Raw genomic sequence first — 21,395 nt, forward strand, 5'->3', positions numbered from 1 at the left:
ACTTTCAGTATCAGTGGTCAAAGTAGCTGCCTGTGTGCCCTCTGGTTTCTGAACTCGATTCACGTCTTGTGATGTCGAACCGGGTTTCTCTGGTGAAATTTCAGATTTCCTTGGGGATACCCTCTGGCAATGAGCACAAACATAATGCTCTTTAGCTGACTTTGACATTTAAAAGATTTGTGACCATCCAGAGCAGTTTCCGCATAAGGAGCGGCCGCAGTCACTATTACATATTAGTATATGCTTGACCTTCTTCAGAAAGGCCTGACAAGTGTGTATACAATCTTCCACCTGCATATTGCTTATTTCACTGCTACTATTTGAAGGCAGCAAATTTTAACTTGATCCGAATTCTTTTACAGTGACTTCCACATAATTCTTTTAGAGCAGACACAAAGAAGGAAGGCCACTATTGTTTGTGAGCTTTCAATTTCGTATAGGGTTAATAGCGTCAGTTCCGTCCGGCCACTGCTCAAGACGTTGAGACGTGGGTAGGTGTTCTTCCCTCAGTAGAGACAATGCTACGATTGCTGTAGGCTAGGATTACTGAGGATAAGTGCAGTTAGCAGAAGTTATGCAGAATATGCGAGTGCCAATCGTCATAAAGAGCATTCAAACATGATAATAATATATCTATTTACCTGAATGACTATTATCCATGATATGGCTGTATTTAGACGCGTGTTGGCACAAGGATTTCGGCAGTATCAAATGAACATCTGGTCTTTGAAAATATCATTATTTTTAACTTACGTTCAGCCGAGCACAAAAAAATGGTGCGACCGTCCACCTCGCATTACTGGGAACCTTGCCTTATTTTCATCCAACTGATCATCGATATTGTCACTAGTTCTTTAAATACACTCCAAAATGTTGGATTCACTCAAATATTCAGCTACTAGGACATCATTATCAACTCCTAAAAATCTCTGTTGTGGGATTTTTATGATGTTATGCTAACACCTTCTGGGGTTAGGATTGATACTTGCCATATAACCTTCCACGACTTTCTACCCCTGGGGGGGGGCAGTTCCCTTCCTCACTCTTGGAGGCCTCCCTTCTCTGTGCCTTGCTTTTTTTTTTTTTTTTTTATTGGTATCCCACCTTTCTTCACTATTACTAGGGAGCTCTGCAGCCAAGCAGCCAGAGACTCAACAACTGAGCATAACACCATTCTAATACAAACTAGACACTACACTTTTCTGGCTTTTACAGATGTTCTGTAATTCTTCACAAAGTACCATGGCACAGCTGTGGGGAAACCACTGGTGCTTTCCACAAAACACTATTCACATCCACAAATCTATAACAGAATCTATAGGTTGGTTGGTTTCTATTCTCAGTATAATTTTTTTTAGTATGCACCTTCAGAAGTGCATTTTAAAATCATTGGCCCATTGGCTGCAGTTTAGACAAGGTATTCAGAGGGAAGAAAACAAGCTTCCCACGTGTAAGTTTCGAAATTACCAAGCGAAAGCAGGCAAGGCAGTATTGCTGACCCACTGCTGGGCAAAGGCCTCTCCCAAAACCTTCAATTAACTTACTGAGGATTTCACAGACAGGCACCACTAAATTGTAAATGTTTTAGCTCTTAATTTGTGGAATTAATCCCTTTAGCTCTTAATTCGTGCTTTCTATAGCATCAGCTTTATTGCCTAAAGGCCAGAGCTACGAACAATGCATACTTGGGTCTCTCGAAATCAGTTCGTTATATGGAAATTTTCTTCATTATACAGAAACAATTTTCAATGTAATGACGAAGGGGAAATCAAAAAGGTTCACTACATAGAAAATTTTGCTATATGGAAGTTCGTTAGAGAGAGAGATCCAACTGTATATATCTTTAAAGGTGATACTATGTTCAAGAGTCTTACATAACAATGCATGCACAGACTATCTAAAGGCTACAATACTGGATACAAGCCTACAATACTACACTTAAATGTATGAATTTCTTTTTTAAATACAATTTGTATAGAAAAAAGAAATAATTACTGGATTTCTGTCTATCTGCTTTTTAACGAAATTTGGGATGACTCAAAAGATCTTTCTAAAGGAACTAAAAATATAAAATTTCATGAAAATCCATCCACTGGGAGTTGAGTTGTTATATGCAGATGGATAGATGTCATGAAGATGATAGGCACTTAATATATACATATACGTGAAAGCACCTAGAAAACACACTTAGTATATTGAAGGTAAACATCCGGGTATGAACAAATGTAAGTAGCAGTCAAAGTGTAGTATTCACATCATACAGAGGAATGCCAACCCATTGTGTCACAAGGCGATACTAGGTGGAATTAGCTCATCACCAAGTGCAATACTACCACTTTGCTTAATGGAGGCTTGAAGTGTTTAGAAACTATGTTTAGTCTATACAGCAAGGTAGCAGCATCCTCCCATCTCTTCTATCACAGTGTAAATCATGTCTTTTGAGGTTATAGCATGCATCATGGTGAGATTCAATAGGATGCAAATGTTCCTTACATTTCGTTTTGAGGGTACAGCTTTAAACAGTTTTCAGAGACCAGTTGCTAGACAGTACATTGGGCTGAACCCATTGGTAACTCTCTAGGAGACATTTAGATTATCTATTGTACATCACTGCCCCACACCATCTACCTTATTTACTCCAAATGCATCATGAACATAAAAATAAATAGAAGAAACTTACTTGCAAAAAGTTCTTTCTACTTATTTTTTGAAAATATACATGGCCTCAGTTCCAACCTCGGTGATACCATTTTCACCTTCGATCTGCTAAGCCCCACCGATATTTGGGAATTATGTTGGATGACCTCTTTAACTTTGTTAATCATGCTAAATACTGTCAATGCCTTGATCTTATGTAATAAGATCAAGGCACTGACAGGTAAGATAATGAGAATAACCAAAAATGTCTGGGGGCCTTAAGTCCTATACTCTCAAATTATATTATTCTTGTTTAAGTTTACCAATAATTTGGTATGCTGCTAGAGACTGGGGCTCCAGAGTTAATCATAGTTTAGTTAGAAAGTACTTTTGGTTTTTAGGAGCATTAGCAACTAAGGCCATATTGCGTTAGAAAGTACACTTGTGCAGGTGGGCACAGAACTTTTTTCTACTGGCTGTGTCTAAGACCTGCAGAATGGTTTCAACCATGGCTCTGTAGTTCTCTGTTGTAGGATACCAGTACAGTATGGGGGTAATTTTTCAATACCTGCAGTATCATCGTAGGAAAAAATTTACCAGCTGGTGTGGAGAATTACTTTCTGAATCTCAATTTACAAGAAAAAGATGATATTGTGGAGTGAATTTTAAGGGATTGGCAACAAGATTGGAGTGAATCGGAGTTAGGTAGAATTACAAATAAATTCATTCCTCATGTCTCAGAATATAATAAACAGATGAACTGGTTTAATCCTGGTCTACATGTTATGTTTCTGTTAACAGGCCACAGGAGCCTTAACAGCAAGTTATTTTCTTTTGGTTTGTTTAACTCTCCTCTCTGTCACTGCAGTGCTAATAAGACTGTGGAGCAGCTGTTATTTGACTATAATATATATTTGGATATTAGACGTGAGCTACAAATCTTAATTGGGATATTTGATTCGATCAATTTGACTCAGTTCTTAGAGAGTAAGGATGATTTTATGGCTTTATCTGAATATGCAGATAAGCTGTTTAACTGAAGAAAATCTATAATGAATAGAGATATACCTTGAAGTGACTAACACAATTGTGGTTCATTAATTAATTAGTATGCATGGATTCTAAGATGAATAGAAGACAATGATGGGTTATTGAGCTGGTTGTTTCATGAATGGAATATTGTACGTAGTTGTAAATAATCTTTGGACTGAAATTAAGGGTCTGTGTATCTGTCCAGATTAGTGATTCTGGAATAAAACTTTGAAAGAGTACTGACGATGTATTGAATGTATTTATTAAGGCAATTACTTTGCATGAAGCAATGGAACTACACTTAAGATTCATTATTGAACAGTCAGTGCTTTTGCACCACGCTTTATTCATAGTGAACTGTTCAAGTCGATAGCTGGCATAATTTTAATTGTATCTCATATTGTAAACCAACCTTCATGAGTTGCGAAGCTATCGCACTGCTTTGAATAGGTAACACTTCAACCTGTAGAGAAGACTAACGTTACTTATTCTCAGCGGATACCACCAACCAGATGGGACAGTTTCGAAGATTTTTAGCTTACTCATTGGTAGGTGGGTGGGCAGGTACCCTGTTGTTCTAATAGTGACAACCCAGTTATGAAGTGTAAGTCCACAATATGAGAGATGCCTGATGGTGCTTAATAGTATAAACTAAGGTAATTATTTTGCATGAAGCAATGGGACAATGCTTAAGATTCACTATAGAACAGAAACTGCTTTTGCACCATGTTTTGTTCATAGTGAACTGTTCAAGTCAATAATTGGCATCATTTTAATTGTATCTCATATTGTGAATCAATCTTCACAACGAGTTACCAAGGTATTGCACTGCTTTGAATAAGTAATGCCTCACCAGTGGAGAAGACTAATGTTATTTATTCTCGGTGGATACTACCACCAAATGGCACCGTTTCAAAGCTTGTTGGCTTACTCAAAACCTTGGCAACTCATGAAGGTTGATTCACAACATGAGATACAATTAAAACGATGCCAATTATCAACTTGAACAGTTCACTACGAACAAAACATAGTGCAAATCTGTTTGTGTTAATTGTTGATTTGTTGGGCAATGTGGTGAAACCTGACATTCTAAACATGGAAAGGATACATGCTGTACGTTTATGTTTTCTTTCAGATGTATGTATGTTGGTCTGTGTTGGCATGTGTGTTATCTCTTTTAGGTATATGTGTGTTGGTTAACCTACTTGACAGGGTTAATTAAGGTGTATCCTCTAAAATGGATGGTGTTTACTTGCTTGGGCAGATTTCATCAGCAACAAGCACATAAACTGCAGGAGTGAAAGCACCCTTCCTGCAAGGGTTAAATTAATCTCCAAAAATGATTGTAGTTTTGATAACCAAATTTGGTATTTACTTATTTGTTGTAAATAGTGATTTGTCTATTCTTCTCTAGTTGAGAGAAATGTTAAATTGTTGGCTTTGTAAATAATGTGTATATTAGTTTTACTTTTTATCTGGTTGTGTGGCATTACCGATTTGCATAAGTTTTGCCCACTAGTGTCTTATATTCTTTAAACTCTTGCTTTCTTCCTCTTCTGGGGACGCCTACTGCTTTAATCCCCTTGCTTTTCTTCTCTTTCTCATTATTTTCCTTACCCCTACTTCTCATGCTATGTTCCTTCCTTTCCTTTTTCCTTATTTATTGGAATAACAAGAAAACTTATCCCATTAAGAGTCCTTTCTTGTTGGTGGACCCTAGCATGCCTCCACATGGCATGGGATGGGAGTCAGGGGCAGTGGACCAGGTGTTCGCTGCCCCCCCCAGCTACGAAGTTGCCAGGTGCCAGCACTCAACATAACACACACCAACACTTATTCACACTTGGTGGCTTTCACACATTTTGCTTTTCAGATGCTACTGAGGCACACAGGGGAAACCCCGGGGATCACCTCATAAAACAAGAATACCTTAAATACCTCAAGCTCCACCCCATCATCAACCACCTGTAAAAGAATTAAGGTAAGTTGCCCTAATTATTTACTCAATGATTCCTCTTGTTTCAATGGTACTTGTACGCATGCATATGCCTGCCCTGATATCCATTCATAGAGCCTTTCTAATCTAGAAGCTCCTCCGGCTTAAAGGGGAACTTTTTATCCCTTGAAAATGTTGCCTAAAATTCCCTGCACTGTATAGTCTGAAGATATACCAGAAGCATGCAGTGATTTCTTTTATGTCTACTGATGGCTAGAGAAATTATGATTAAAACATCGAGGTGGTTTTCTGAAACAGCTAGTTCTTTTAATGCATAACCAGTTCAGATTATGCTTAATGGAGGCAACAAAAAGAATGGTTGCTGAATTAAACACCGAACTAGCTGTAATCCCAAGAGGAATTACAGCTGAATCAGTGTCTTAATTTTAAAGTCAATAATATCAAATTTTAAGGAGATAGAAAATTCATTTCGACTTGCGATAGCTTTAGACCACAGTGTTCTCCCCAGGACCTATCGAATGGGTGCACTGCCCAGTGAATTTAACTGACTGCCTGGGTAAAATTTAAGTGATTCTTGAGGTACCATATGGTACCACAAGAATCACTTAAATTTCACTAACCTCGATCAATATTAATTTGAACATACTATGCGATTGAGATCAATGCGATAGGAGCATAAAATGTTAAATCATGCAATTAATTTTTGCTCTGGATTGCTTAAGCAACATTTATAAATAACAGGAAATTTTATAATACTGACTGTGAAGTATTACACTGCCCACCCAGCTACTTCATAATGCCACCCGGCTGGCAAAATTTTCTAAGGAGAACACTGGATCAGTTAAGGAAACATATTGTCTCATAGGTTTTCTGGAGTTTTTCACTTTGGAAATTTCTTCCACTCGTTTTGTTTAATTCAGTTTTTGTCACTTTTATATCTGAAAGGAGACCTACTATTTCACTTACATGATGAATTTTCCTCCTTTTCTAATTACTCTTTTTACTTTATACAAGGCGAGATTTTATCTTCTTAAAATTTGACTTTATTATTGACTTCAAAAATTAATTTTAAGCCTCTCCTCTCACCATTTGGTTGTGACAGCAAAAATTTCACATTCATCTTACTCTCTATCTCAATAAATGGCACATATGGTTCAAACATGTATATAATTTAAATTAGTGGGATTAATGGATAGTCCAAAATGTTCAAAAATTTGTAATGAATTACTGAGGTGACCAGAATTAGCATTAATTGATTTCCTATCAGAAACTGGAACTGCATAAAGTACAACAAAAAAGACAGGGGGAAGCAGCACAGGTGGGAAGGGCAAGGAGGATAGTTACAACCCACAAAGATGAATCTTACAATAGCTTTGTCAAATGAGAAATGCAGCTTTACATATGTGAAATTATAAACCCAATTTCAAATATTTTAGAGGGGGACTTAGAGGGGACCGGATTGAGGCTTATATGGCTCTAATAAAAGCCAGTAAAATAAATGAAGGCAAAACTTTCACTGTTATAAAGAATTACAGAACTAGGGACCATAAATTCAAATTACAGGGGAAGAGGTTGAGACTAGATTGCAGGAAGTTTAAGTTTTCTTTTAGACAGTGAGTTGCTGCCTACTGCAACAAGTTATTTATTACATTTGTTCAAATGTTCAGTTGCCTTCACAGGCAGTTGAGGCTGACAATTTGAAGAAATTCAAAGGAAAAACTAAATAGTTACCTAAGTGAAGAGGGAAGTGCAAATTTGTCTATTTTCTTATCTACTTTTTTTACATTTTTTTTTGGGTTAGTGTAGCAAATGCCTGTGGCTTCCTTGCATTTATGGTTAATATTAATAGTAATTATCTGCTGTGTTAAAATGTACTGTCAATGAACTTGAACATCAGGACTTTGGTGAAGTGACTGTGTAAAACGTTTTGCTTTTCTGCTTTTATATAATTTTTACTAATTTTATTTTTGCTGTACTTATGATATTTTCTGCATTTTTTCCAAGTAGCACATGCTACCTATCTCTTGGAAAAAGGCTATACTCAATCGTACAAGATTCAACATAGAGATACAATTTTTTTTGGAACTTTTTTTTTTTACAACTATGTCATGACCACCCAAAACCTGAAAAATTTGAAGATGAAATTTCAGAGAGGTTCAATTGTATTTAGGAAGGTAGACAAAGTAATACCTGCTAATTTTGAATCAATGACTAACATGAAAAAGATATTTTACTGAATTATCTGTCAGAGCAAGTGCTAGCACTTTCAATTTAAGACAATGCCACAATTGCTCAACTCAATACTGAATTAGTTCTGGATTCCAGTGACTCACTCTAGTTTTTAAATTTCTTCAAGGGGACTTCTAATCAGTTTCATTTCATCTCAAGTCAACTTGAATTCAAGAACTGCCAAATCAAACACTAGTATTCAAGAACTACTATTTTTCATAAAGCCCAAGTTCAATCTTCTTTCATCAGCCATTCTGTGTAACATTCAATGGATATCGAGTGGAAATCTGTGTGACTAATGATCTTGAGATATTTTACAAATTTATAGTAGCTTTGGCCCTGGAACTTTCTTTTGACTTTTGTCGCTGGACTTCGTTAGGATGTTCACTGCTTGAAACTTAACACGATTAAGATTGTATCTGGTGTGCAGCCAGCATGCTCTAATTACCAATTTATTACATTTGTTCAAATGTTATATTCAGAGAAGAGAATTTCTCATTTCTGTACTAGTTCAGTACTTTAAATTGTTCAAATTTTGTTTCTGTCATTGTTAATTCTACTACTAGAATCCTGTTTTGCTATGTAAATGCTCTGGGGGGATACCATCATGGGGTAAAGTCATTTCATCTTAATATAACATACAGTACTGATAAGCCAAAATGGGGAGGGACATTTGTGGGATGCAGAGGATTTTACCAAAACATGATATGGACAGAAAGAGCAGAACACATGGGTGGAGGGTTAAAAGGTAGGAAACTTTCAACCTGAATATTAAAAAATTCTATACTTACATTTTCTTCATTCCAAGATGAATCTGTTTCAGTATTTCTCCCTTTAGGCATCCGCTCTCTGCTTTTATCATTTCTTAAAACTTTCTGTCCCACAGAATGAGATGGCACTAATTTCTTTGATCTACTGCTATCATCATCTCTTTTACTGCTATACTTATCATTTTGTCTATCTCTTTCTTCTTTTCCTCGAGGTGAATCTTCTCGTGCATCTCTCTTCCGTGTTGATGGTTCTTCAAAACCTTTACGTTTGTCTTTAAAATCACGATTATTCCTTAAAGGAGATAAAGAATATTTCCTCCTATCTGACGTTTCTTCTCTTCTTCCTTCTGAATGCACTGGAGACCGAACTCGCTTAACTACTGGTCCATCTGCTGCTCCATTTCTTTCTCTATGTGGAGATGGTGTATATTTACGGCTTACATTTTCTCTTCTAGGAGAAGAAATCCTTATTCTTTTTACAATTTTACTGTCTTTGCTGGGCGAACGTTTTGAATGTGAAAACAGATCATCATCAGGTGCCCTACGTACGGTTGCATGACGGTCAAACAACTGTCCTTGCTTTTCTCGCTCAGGAGAAACATAGGGTTTCCGATTATTAAACTGATTAGCTGGGGAAAGAGAGCGTCTCTGAGACCTTGGAGGAAGCTGATGGCTTGGAGATAAATCACGCCCCCTCTGTCTAGGTTTCAAAAGTGATTCTTCTGCATTTCCTCTTTGCCTTTGCTTCTTTGCAAATGGAAGTGATGATAATGCTGTACGATTTGGACTACTAAGAGGAGGAGGCGTGGGAGGATGTGCTTTAGATGGCTGAAAGAAAAGGAAAGATAAAAATAAATCATTCTTATCCTTAGATGATTTTCATGTCATAAATGATGTAATGCATGACAATATAAGAATAAGTTACATATATTACATAAGAATATAATTTCAAAATAAAGTTTCACAAAGGCACATACAGTCAATTCCGGTTATTTGGGACACATCGGGACTAGTGCATTTTGGCCCGATTAAGCGGCTGCCCCAATTATCTGAAGTTCTACATAAAAAAAAGTTAAAAATACAATGGACCCCCGATTTACAATTGGTTCACTGTACAATCAAATCACATTACGATAGACCCACCATAGTAAAGTACCATTCACTATACAATGTGTAGTAAGCACCGGTCATTGTGATCACGCTTGTGAATTGAATTTTAATTCAATTAAACAGCGATTCTAATTAGCGAAAATAGGAGGAATATTATCCACAGGCTATAAAAGTAAAGATATATTAAGCACAAATTTACCCTTTATTACCTTGCCAATTAAAAAATTAAATGATACGTGAAAATTGGAAGAATATACGTAATAATCGGAATAATTAATACGCACTGTAATGTGTACATACTAACTAGTTGACATTTGTGTTCACTGACATTTGTGGATAGGGGTTAAAATTTTAAACAGTAAAAAGAAAAGCAATCAATAACAAAGAACACGGCACACACAAATTACAAGTAACACGATACGTTAAAGTGAGAACGGAGTAACAAGTTACGAAGCTTTAAAAATAGGAATGAAGAGAAGATTCTGAAAATTAATTTTTCTATATGATTGAAGATTCCATGGAAGTGTAAACACATTTCACCATAATAACCCACAGAATTCCAGCTGTTGGTATTATCGCAAATTCAATAAGATCGAGTTTACTATTCGTTTATAATAGATTGCAGTAACAGAAAAGCCCAATAAACAGGTGACTGCTAATTGTTTTTATTGTTTTATGGTTGTGACCTACAGAAATCAGACCGAACCATGTGGTACAGTCGGAGACAATCGTAGGATAATCTCCAGTGCTGCCGTCTCCTGCCCTGAATAAACGGCATATTGTCCCAATTAAGCGAAGTAAACCCTGGCTATTTTCTCGATTGGGTTCTGTTTTTTAAGATTTGCCCAAAATAAATGCCCCAATTAACCGGAATCCACTGTACTTTTAACATAAAATAAGTATCATGAACATTAACACATTAACTTTTCAGGTAATTATAAAATGAAAGAGAAGAAAATATACGAACAGAATAAGGTTCATTATTTTGTGTGTGTTTTGCTGGTTTTATGGTGTATCAGTATTTTAGGATTATACTGCAAGGGTGGTTCTATGTTAGCCTGGGTTTTTTATTTTATTTTATTAAAAAATAAATTCAAGGTTTTTAAGTTAACATTGGTACGAGACCATATTACACCAGTGTATTAGTATTATGAATCCACTGTACTTTTAACATAAAATAAGTATCATGAACATTAACACATTAACTTTTCAGGTAATTATAAAATGAAAGAGAAGAAAATATACGAACAGAATAAGGTTCATTATTTTGTGTGTGTGTGTGTGTGTGTGTTTTGCTGGTTTTATGGTGTATCAGTATTTTAGGATTATACTGCAAGGGTGGTTCTATGTTAGCCTGGGTTTTTTTTTTTTATTTTATTAAAAAATAAATTCAAGGTTTTTAAGTTAACATTGGTACGAGACCATATTACACCAGTGTATTAGTATTATGTCTATACACATATACTCGTATGTTTGCTAGACAATTTGCATATGGTATGGCTACAAAAAATCTGTAATAATTCACAGGGGAAAGCCCTCCCTCTCTCCACATGATATTGGCCAATTACAGCCCGAAATGAAGAGGCCTTTCAGAATTCCTCTACTCTCCAATGGGAATATTTATCCAGGACTCTTCAAAGGAGTGGCAAGTGGCAAATTCACTATACTGTCAAAGAATATGGTGTGGAAATACAGAAACAAATCATAATCACCATGTTAGCTATGTACCAGCAATGTTAATTAATATTGGGACAACCATCTCTGGGTAACACTGGTATGCAAAATCTAGCAAAAATGAATTTAAGCCTAAGAGGAGCAACTTGATTAGACATTAAGTCAAGAGCTACTATTAAAGCTAGTTCATTTTCATTAAAAAAAATTTGTTAATTTTGGAAAAGTGCAGAAAACCTTGTAGTTCAATTCAGGGAGAGAGACTGTTATATTCTTCATTCATTTTTACTTCCAGTCAGCCTCTTTACTTCAGAATAAGAGTTGGCCTACTAAAAGATATCCTTTATGATCTGGTTTATATATGACAGTTTGGCCTACCTATTTAGTAGCCTTCTATGTAATTCTGTAGGAGTGTAGTTAATACCATAAGTGTTTTTATTAAGTCCATAAACTATAAATTTATAACAATACAAACCTGATCTCATAAAGTAGCTGTATCACACTGTACATAACTTATAAGGTTTGAGGGTAGATGCAGTAGTGAGCAGACATGAGGAGTCTCAGCTTGATAGGTAAATGGCGGACAGTGTTCAACGCGACTTTTGAAGATTGTGGATTTTTCAGTGCTTCTAATTATGGATTTCTGGATTATAAAGACCTCTGCAGATGAAAGAAAGTAAAGTAGTATTATTCAAGTAAGTATGCTTTTAGTAGTTGTTCTTACTTACTCTTGGACTGCTGAATGTGTTTTTCTGCAGCACGTTTGCTATAACACTAGCAATCCTACTTTTACAACCTATGACTTATTTACAGTTCAAAAGTTCAACAATTTTGATTACTTTAGTGTTAAAATTAGTTGGATAGACATTATTTTGAATGAGGATTGCAAATTTGACTTTGGATTTAGCTCATACTTAAGAGTTTAAAGTAGTTTTCTTTGTCTACCCTGCTTTTCATGCCAAAATGGAAAAGATGTGTATCTTAGCATTAGCATTAGTAGAGGCAGTTGATGCAAGAAAGCAAGCTTATGCAGCATCAGCTAAAAAAAAAAAAAATAAATAAATAAATAAATAAAAAATAATAAATAATAAAAAAAATTAAAAAAAAATAAATAAAAAATAACCACTTCCACTTCACCCCTCTGTTCGTTCGAAATACCTGTCCAGCTGAGCCTTAAACTTATTTAGGCTATCAACTTCCACGACAAGGGATGGAAGTCTATTCCAGCAACCAACCACCCGCTGGCTAAAGGCAAATTTCCTCACGTCTATCCTACATCTGTCTTTCCTCAATTTGAATTTATGCCCTCTCAGGTGATTATTCTGAGCTAGAGGAAGAATCCCATCAGCATTGAGCATGCTCAAACCATTCAAGGCTTTATACACCTCTATCAGATCACCTCGCTGGTGCCTAGTCTCCAGACACTGTAATTTGCAAAACTTAAGCCTTTCTTCGTAAGAGCAACCCTTCGTTCCATTCACTAATCTTGTTGCCCTTCTCTGTACTCATTCCAGCATCTCTACATCCTTCTTGAAATGAAGCCTCCAGACCTGTATACAGTACTCTAGGTGCGGTCTGACCATTGCCTTATACAAGGGAATAATCACCTCCTTATCCCTGCTGGAAAAATTCCTATATATCATCGACAATACATTATGAGCTACTCTTGCAGCCCGTCTGCACTGTTCAGAAAACTTCATATCTGCCTGCACAACAACCCCCCAGGTCCCTTTCATTCTCTACCACTGTCAGTGTAGTACCACAGAGTTGATACATTGCTCTGGGGTTGCTGTTTCCCATATGTAGTACTTTACATTTATCAATGTTAAACTTCATTTGCCACCTCTCAGCCCATCTGCTCAACCTTTCCAGATCCTGTTGCAGTAGCATAGTGTCAGTAGTGTCCTTGACAACCCTGCCAACCTTCGTATCGTCTGCAAACTTGGACATTAAGCTTGATATACCATCATCAATATCATTTATAAATACAGAAAACAATAATGGACCCAATACTGAACCCTGAGGGACTCCACTAATAACATTAGTCCATGATGAGCAGTGTCCATTGATTACCACTCTCTGTCTTCTCCCTCTCAACCACCCCTTTATCCATAGCAGCAATTTGCCTCCAATGCCACACTGCTCCAATTTGTGCAGCAGTCTTCCATGTGCAACAGTATCAAAAGCCTTTGTAAGATACAAGTATAAAATATCAAAGTTATTCCCTGCATCCAGTTCTTTTGTGACTGCATCATAGTATTTTGTCACTGCATCAATCAAATTGGTCAGGCAAGACTTCCCCTTAACTAAACCATGCTGTGTCTGAGCTATAACTGAAGTCTTGTCTAGATGATCCTGCAGTGCTTCTTTAACCAGTGCCTCCATTAATTTTCCAGGAACAGAAGTTAAACTAACAGGTCTATAATTACTTGTGTCGCCCTTTGATCCTCTTTTGTGAATTGGGGTTACATTTGCACATCTCCAGTCCATGTGTACTTCCCCTGAGTCCACATGGACTGAGGGGAAGCTCTCATAATTATGGCTAAGGGTTTGCTTACTTCCTTTGCTGCCTCCTTTAATACGACTGGACAGATCCCATCCACCCCAGGTGCCTTTCTTGTATTTATCTTCAACAATTTCTCCTCCACTTTACTCTCAGTTATTACAAGATTCTGTAGCTTACTGCCAGAGTTGAATACACCTCTGGCATTCCCTTCGCTGAATAACTCGTCATGTGTGAATGTCGATGCAAAATATTCATTCAGTTTGTTAGCTACCTGAGCAGGATCATCAACAGTTGACCCATCGTTATCAAGTGGACCAATCTGATTCATCCCCTTCCTTCTAGAGTTTACGTCAGTAAAGAACTCTTTGCTGTTTTTCTTTGCATCCCTTGCCAAAGATTTCTCGTAATCTGCCTTCCCCTGCCTAACCTCCTTTGTAACTTGGTTACAGATCAACTTGTATCTATCATAGGCTTCTGTGTCACGTGTTAATTTGTATGTATCCCATGCATTTTTCTTCTCTGCCATATGTCTCATTAGTTCATCTGACATCCACTTAGGCCTAAACCTTGAACAATATTTCTTAGTTGGTATGTAAAGCCTAGTAGCTTCCAAGATAAGTTCTTTGAATGCTTACCATTTTGAATTTGCTGTTGGTAACATCATCAGTTGGTCCCACTGTATAGAATTTAAATACTGTCTCAGTCCATCGTAGTCGCCATTACGAAAGCAATAACCCTTCCCTTTACCCCTAATGGTAGTTACCTCTTTGAGTAAATCTCACTTCAGCACACTGTGATCACTGCCACCCAGTGGTTCCTTTTTCTGTAGATTCTTAATGCATGAAGAATCACTACTGATAATCAAATCAAGAGTATTACTCCCTCTAGTTGTCTCCTGAACATGCTGATGTAGAAAACAATCATCCAATAAATCCACAAAAGCCTTGCTAGTGTGTGAGTGACCAGCCCCAAATTCTTGTCAATATCTGGGAAATTAAAATCCCCCACTATAAGACTCTCTGATTTACTGGCCCACTCTATTTCCCCGTACAGTTTCTTATTATACTCATCAGAGTCATTAGGCCTATAGCACACTTCTACTCTCAATTTTGATCTCCCAATGCTTATGTCACACCAAACTGACTGGACACTGCACTGTCCAGCAATGTCGACTGGCTTCACTTCCTTGGATTTTATGTATTTCTTAACTAATAGCATAACCCCTCTTCCCTTCCTATCCTGTCTATCCTTTCTGTATACATTGTACTCCCCAAATTCCAGTTCTGCATTCCTTATATCTGTGTGACACCACGTCTCTGAAATCCCCACAATATCTGCCTTTTTTAATGTTTTGAGCAATACCTCAAATTCATAAAATTCATTTACTATCTTTTCCTGCCAAAATGGAAAAGCTGTGTATCTTGGGTTTTAATAGGTTCACGCTCTTAAACAATATATTAAATTACTCCACTGGGCTCGAGGAATTAGATCACAACAATAAAATGGCTAGAAAAGATCAGAATATAGGCAAAAAATCTCAGAAAATAGGAAATACCAACCACGACTCTGACTTAGAAGATCTCCCTGATATAGAGGTGAGAATACTGAGAGAGAGAGAGAGAGAGAGAGAGAGAGAGAGAGAGAGAGAGAGAGAGAGAGAGAGAGAGAGAGAGAGAGAGAGAGAGAGAGAGCCCCAAATAATAATGAAGAAATGAATAACGACAACTTAGACACATGCCCCACTGGACCGCCTTAGTACAAAGAAAGCCAAAAAGGGGAAATGTCAGACAGAAAATAGAGAAAAAATTTGAAGCAATAAATGAAATGGAGGATCCCATTAGACAAATTAAAGAAGTAAAATTGTATTTAGAGGAGTGTTTACATAAACGGACCAATAGGATTACATCTGCAATAAGGTTGCAGATTAGGAGCTGCTGGTCTGTTTTAGAACAGAGTGATACAATTAAATACTGAAAACAAAGTTTTAAGAGCAAGGGTAGAAACAGTCACAGAGGAAAAGAATAATTACAAAGAAATAAATACTTTAACTTATTCCCAAGTGGCAAGGGCCAACAAAGCTGAGACACCAGTACCTAGATAGACAAACAAGACAAAGGAAATGTCCAAAAATAAAGTGAACATAGCCATCTTAAAAGCTAAGCCTGATTCCACCTACAAATAAAGTGAGGTAGTGAAAGACACTAATGACAAAATTAAAACCCCATTTGAAAGGTATTAAAGTTAACAACATGAGAAAGGTAAGAGATAATGGTGTATTCACAGAACTAGCAAACAAAGAGGACTTAAAAAGTTAGAGACCAACCCTGAAGTAGGCCTACAAATAGAAAAACCAAAGGGGAGAAATTCCAACATTCTGATTTTTGGCATAATCGAGTCCATCGCTGAAAGGGAGTTGATGACTGACATACACAGTGCACCAATTAAATAACGAGACTGCATGTGCTCTGAGTTTAGTATTAACGTAAGAGGCCAAAACAGTACACGATTAGATTCGCTAGAGTGTGCTCTTTCCAATGAGTGCAAGTTGAAACTTGTCCAGTCAGTAGTTCGTGATTTATTATGGAAAGAGTAATAGTAGTTTTGTGCATGTCGTCAGAAAATTGAAAATGTTGCAAAGAGCAGTTATCAAATTTTATTGTAAATTGGGAAAAAGTGCTACGGAAACTTTTGACAATTTAAAAAAAAAGTTTATGCTGATGAATGTTTGCTCAACCAAGAGTGTTTGAATGGTTTTCTCGTTTTCGTAAAGGACGTAAGTCGTTAGAGGATGATCCCTGATCTGGCCAACTGATCTCTGTTCGAACACCAGAAATTGTCACAAAGGTCAGAAAAATTGTGACTGAAGACAGAACAATTTCAATGAGGTTGCTTGCTGAGATGATTAGTAGCAATAAGGAATCTGTATGAGAAATTCTAATAGAAGATCTGGGTAAGAGAAAAATTTGTTCCCATTTTGTACGGCATTCGTTGAGTTTCAAGCAACGAGGAAAGAAAGTCTGCCATCAACATCAAGCAAATTTTTGGCAAAAAAAATTGATTCCAGTCATAACCCCCCCACCCCACCCCACCAATCTTTTCTGGATCTGGCTCCCACAGATTACTTTTTGTTCCCCAAAATGAAAACAGCCATGAAAGAAATGCAATATGGGAAGATAGAAGATTAGCATTAGCATTAGCATTAGTAGAGGCATTTGATGCAAGAAAGCAAGCTTATGCAGCATCAGCCAAAAAAAAAAAAAAAAAAAAAGTAACATAAATAAATAAAAATAACCACTTCCACTTCACCCCTCTGTTCGTTCGAAATACCTGTCCAGCTGAGCCTTAAACTTATTTAGGCTATCAACTTCCACGACAAGGGATGGAAGTCTGTTCCACCCACCAACCACCCGCTGGCTAAAGGCAAATTTCCGCACATCTATCCTACATCTGTCTTTCCTCAATTTGAATTTATGCCCTCTCAGGTGATTTTTCTGAGCTAGAGGAAGAATCCCATCAGCATTGAGCATGCTCAAACCATTCAAGGCTTTGTACACCTCTATCAGATCACCCCGCTGGTGCCTAGTTTCCAGACACTGTAATTTGCAAAACTTAAGCCTTTCTTCGTAAGAGAACCCCTTTGTCCCATTCACCAATCTAGTTGCCCTCCTCTGTACTCGTTCCAGCAGCTCTACATCCTTCTTGAAATGAGGCCTCCAGACCTGTATACAGTACTCTAGGTGTGGCCTGACCATTGCCTTATACAAGGGAATAATCACCTCCTTATCCCTGCTAGAAAAATTCCTATATATCATTGACAATACACCATGAGCTACTCTTGCAGCTCGTCTGCACTGCTCAGAGAACTTCATATCTGCCTGCACCACCACCCCCAGGTCCCTTTCATTCTCTACCACTGTCAGTGTAGTACCACAGAGTTGATACGTTGCTCTGGGGTTGCTGTTTCCCATATGTAGTACTTTACATTTGTCAATGTTAAACTTCATTTGCCACCTCGAAGCCCATCTGCTCAACCTTTCCAAATCCTGTTGCAGCAGCATAGTGTCAGTAGTGTCCTTGACAACCCTGCCAACCTTCGTATCGTCTGCAAACTTGGACATTAAGCCTGATATACCATCATCAATATCATTTATAAATACAGAAAACAATAAAGGCCCCAATACTGAACCCTGAGGGACTCCACTAATAACATTAGTCCACGATGAGCAGTGTCCATTGATTACCACTCTCTGTCTTCTCCCCCTCAACCACCCCTTTATCCATAGCAGCAACTTGCCTCCAATGCCACACTGCTCCAATTTGTGCAGCAGTCTTCCATGTGCAACAGTATCAAAAGCCTTTCTAAGATCCAAGTATATAATATCAAAGTTATTCCCTGCATCCAGTTCTTTTGTGACTGCATCATAGTATCCAATCAAATTGGTCAGGCAAGACTTCCCCTTAACAAAACCATGCTGTGTCCTAGCTATAACTGAAGTCTTGTCTAGATGATCCTGCAGTGCTTCTTTCACCAGTGCCTCCATTAATTTTCCGGGAACAGAAGTTAAACTCACAGGTCTATAATTACTTGTGTCAGCCTTTGATCCCCCTTTGTGAATTGGGGTCACATTTGCACATCTCCAGTCAATGGGTACCTCCCCTGAGTCCAAGGAAGCTCTCATAATTATGGCTAAGGGTTTGCTTACCTCCTTTAATATAACTGGATAGATCCCATCCACCCCAGGTGCCTTTCTTGTGTTTATCTTCAACAATTTCTCCTCCACTTTGCTCTCAGTTATTACAAGATTCTCTAGCTTACTGCTAGAGTTGAATACACCTCTGGCATTCCCCTCGCTGAATAACTCCTCATGTGTGAATGTCGATGCAAAATATTCATTTAGTTTGTTAGCTACCCGAGCAGGGTCATCAACAGTTGACCCATCGATCTCAAGTGGACCAATCTGATTCATCCCCTTCCTTCTAGAGTTTACATAAGTAAAGAACTCTTTGCTGTTTTTCTTCGCATCCCTTGCCAAGGATCTCTCGTAATCTGCCTTCGCCTGCCTAACCTCCTTTGTAACTTGGTTACAGATCAACTTGTATCTATCATAGGCATCCGTGTCACGTGTTAATTTGTATGTATCCCATGCATTTTTCTTCTCTGCCATATGCCTCATTAGTTCATCTGACAACCATTTAGGCCTAAACCTTGAACAATATTTCTTAGTTGGTATGTAAAGCCTAGTAGCTTCCAAGATAAGTTCTTTGAATGCTTCCCATTTTGAATTTGCTGTTGGCAATATCATCAGTTGATCCCACTGTATAGAATTTAAATACTGTCTCAGTCCATTGTAGTCGCCTTTACGAAAGCAATACCCCTTCCCTTTACCCCTAATGGTAGTTACCTCTTTGAGTAACTCCCACTTCAGCACACTGTGATCACTGCCACCAAGTGGTTCATTTATCTGCAGATTCTTAATGCATGAAGAATCACTACTGATAATCAAATCAAGAGTATTACTCCCTCTAGTTGCCTCCCGAACATGCTGATGTAGAAAACAATCATCCAATAAATCCACAAAAGCCTTGCTACTGTGTGAGTGACCAGCCCCCAAATTCCAGTCAATATCTGGGAAATTAAAATCCCCCATTATAAGACTCTCTGATTTACTGGCCCACTCTATTTCTCCGAACAGTTTCTTATTATACTCATCAGAGTCATTAGGCCTATAGCACACTCCTACTCTCAATTTTGATCTCCCAATGCTTATGTCACACCAAACTGACTCGACACTGCACTGTCCAGCGATGTCGACTGGCTTCACTTCCTTGGATTTTATGTGTTTTTTAACTAATAGCATAACCCCTCCTCCCTTCCTATCCTGTCTATCCTTTCTGTAGACATTGTACTCCCCAAATTCCAGTTCTGCATTTCTTATATCTGTGTGACACCACGTCTCTGAAATCCCCACAATATCTGCCTTTGATGTTTTGAGCAATACCTCAAATTCATCAAATTTATTTACTAAACTCCTAGCATTGGTGTACACACAAGTATACATGCACCTGTTCTTTTTCTTAGCTACCCTAACACAACCCATGTGTTTACTTGTACCCCAATGATTCCCAGCAGTCTCTGAAATATCCTGCATCTTATTTTCCAGGCTGCGGCTCATTCCAATAGAAGCAGTGCAAGAATCACTTTCACCTCTGCCAGTGGCTACTGTTAATCTATTAGTCCTTGTATCCCCCCAATCTAGCAGTTTTCCGACCCACCTAACATTGCCTCGATAGCATCAGCAAACATTCTTGCACCCTTTCTATTTAAGTGTATCCCATCCCTGTAGAAGCAGTCTCTCCTGTTAACAAGTACAGACCAGGCTGAAAAAAATTCTACCCCTTGAGCCCTGCACAATCTTTCCAGGGCCGAATTGATTGACAGGGCTCTCATCATATACTCCCTCCTATCGTGTCTGGGCAGAATTGCAGACACTTTCAATTTCAACCCTAATTCACGGCTTTTTTTCATCAGTGACCTGTACTTGTCAAGTAATTCCGCCGGTCTCCTACTCTTAATGTCATTAGTGCCAACGTGTACAACTATATCACCTTTTGTGCCCTTAAAAGATGATATCCGCTCTACAACGTCATCAACTTTTGCCCCTGGCAGACATACCCTGGTCCTATTCCACCTATCCTTTTTACAAAGCATGTTTCCCGTTTCCCTGACAATAGAGTCACCAACAACTACTAGTTCCTTTGGGACCAGCGCATTCTGCCTTGGGGGTTGCCGCTGTGTTCCGCGATGACCAAGTGCAAGCTCTGGCATTGGTGTGGGCAGCTGAGAGCTTGATGGGCCCCTCACTTGTAATCCTTCGAGGGCATCCACCCTATCCTTCAAGCTCTCATATAGGCCCATAACAACGCTGAGTTGTCGCCTTATCTCCTTACACTCCTTGCATCGCACACACACAAAGACATCCCCCATGGCAGTATCATGTCCCATACTTGACTGCTCCGCAAACATCAAGCAAATAGTGCATCTTACAAGGCTGTGATTCAGAGGACAACTGCCCCCCTCAGTTCTCCCCTGGGCCACAGCATTCCCATTAGCTTGAGCTCTTTGCTTTGCTGCTCTGGTTTGAGTCATGATTTAGATTTACTTTCAATAAAATTTCAATTTCTGTACAAAATTAAATCCTAAACTTGTATCCAAACACAGTTATAACGCTATTTTTATGTTTCAGTAACGAGTGTTATCTACGGAATATATACGTTTCAGTAACGAGTGTTATCTACGAAATATTTACGTTTCAGTAACGAGTGTTATCTGCGAAATCCCTTTATATAACTTTCGTATCAAGTTATGTATTAATTATTTGTTTTTACTAATTATTTATGTTACGTAACCTAAGTGGTTATATGTATAATTAATTATGTTAAATAAAATTAATTATATTACGTTTGTAATCTAAGTCGTTATATG

At 37.9% G+C, this 21,395-nt stretch overlaps 1 protein-coding gene across 1 annotated transcript in view; it reads right to left on the bottom strand.

Moving 5' to 3' along the window:
* The window catches only part of LOC150084316 (uncharacterized), a 333,113-nt gene that overhangs the window by 234,283 nt on the left and 77,435 nt on the right, over positions 1–21,395 (bottom strand). The window contains exon 8 of the mRNA XM_090376182.1: positions 8,647–9,453. Within this exon, the coding sequence (XP_090232308.1) occupies positions 8,647–9,453 (807 nt within the window). The remainder of the gene's footprint in view (positions 1–8,646; positions 9,454–21,395) is intronic.

This window comes from Mastigoproctus giganteus, chromosome 6, assembly GCF_048544385.1.
Source record: "Mastigoproctus giganteus isolate SK-2022 chromosome 6, ASM4854438v1, whole genome shotgun sequence".
Taxonomy (NCBI): domain Eukaryota; kingdom Metazoa; phylum Arthropoda; class Arachnida; order Uropygi; family Thelyphonidae; genus Mastigoproctus; species Mastigoproctus giganteus.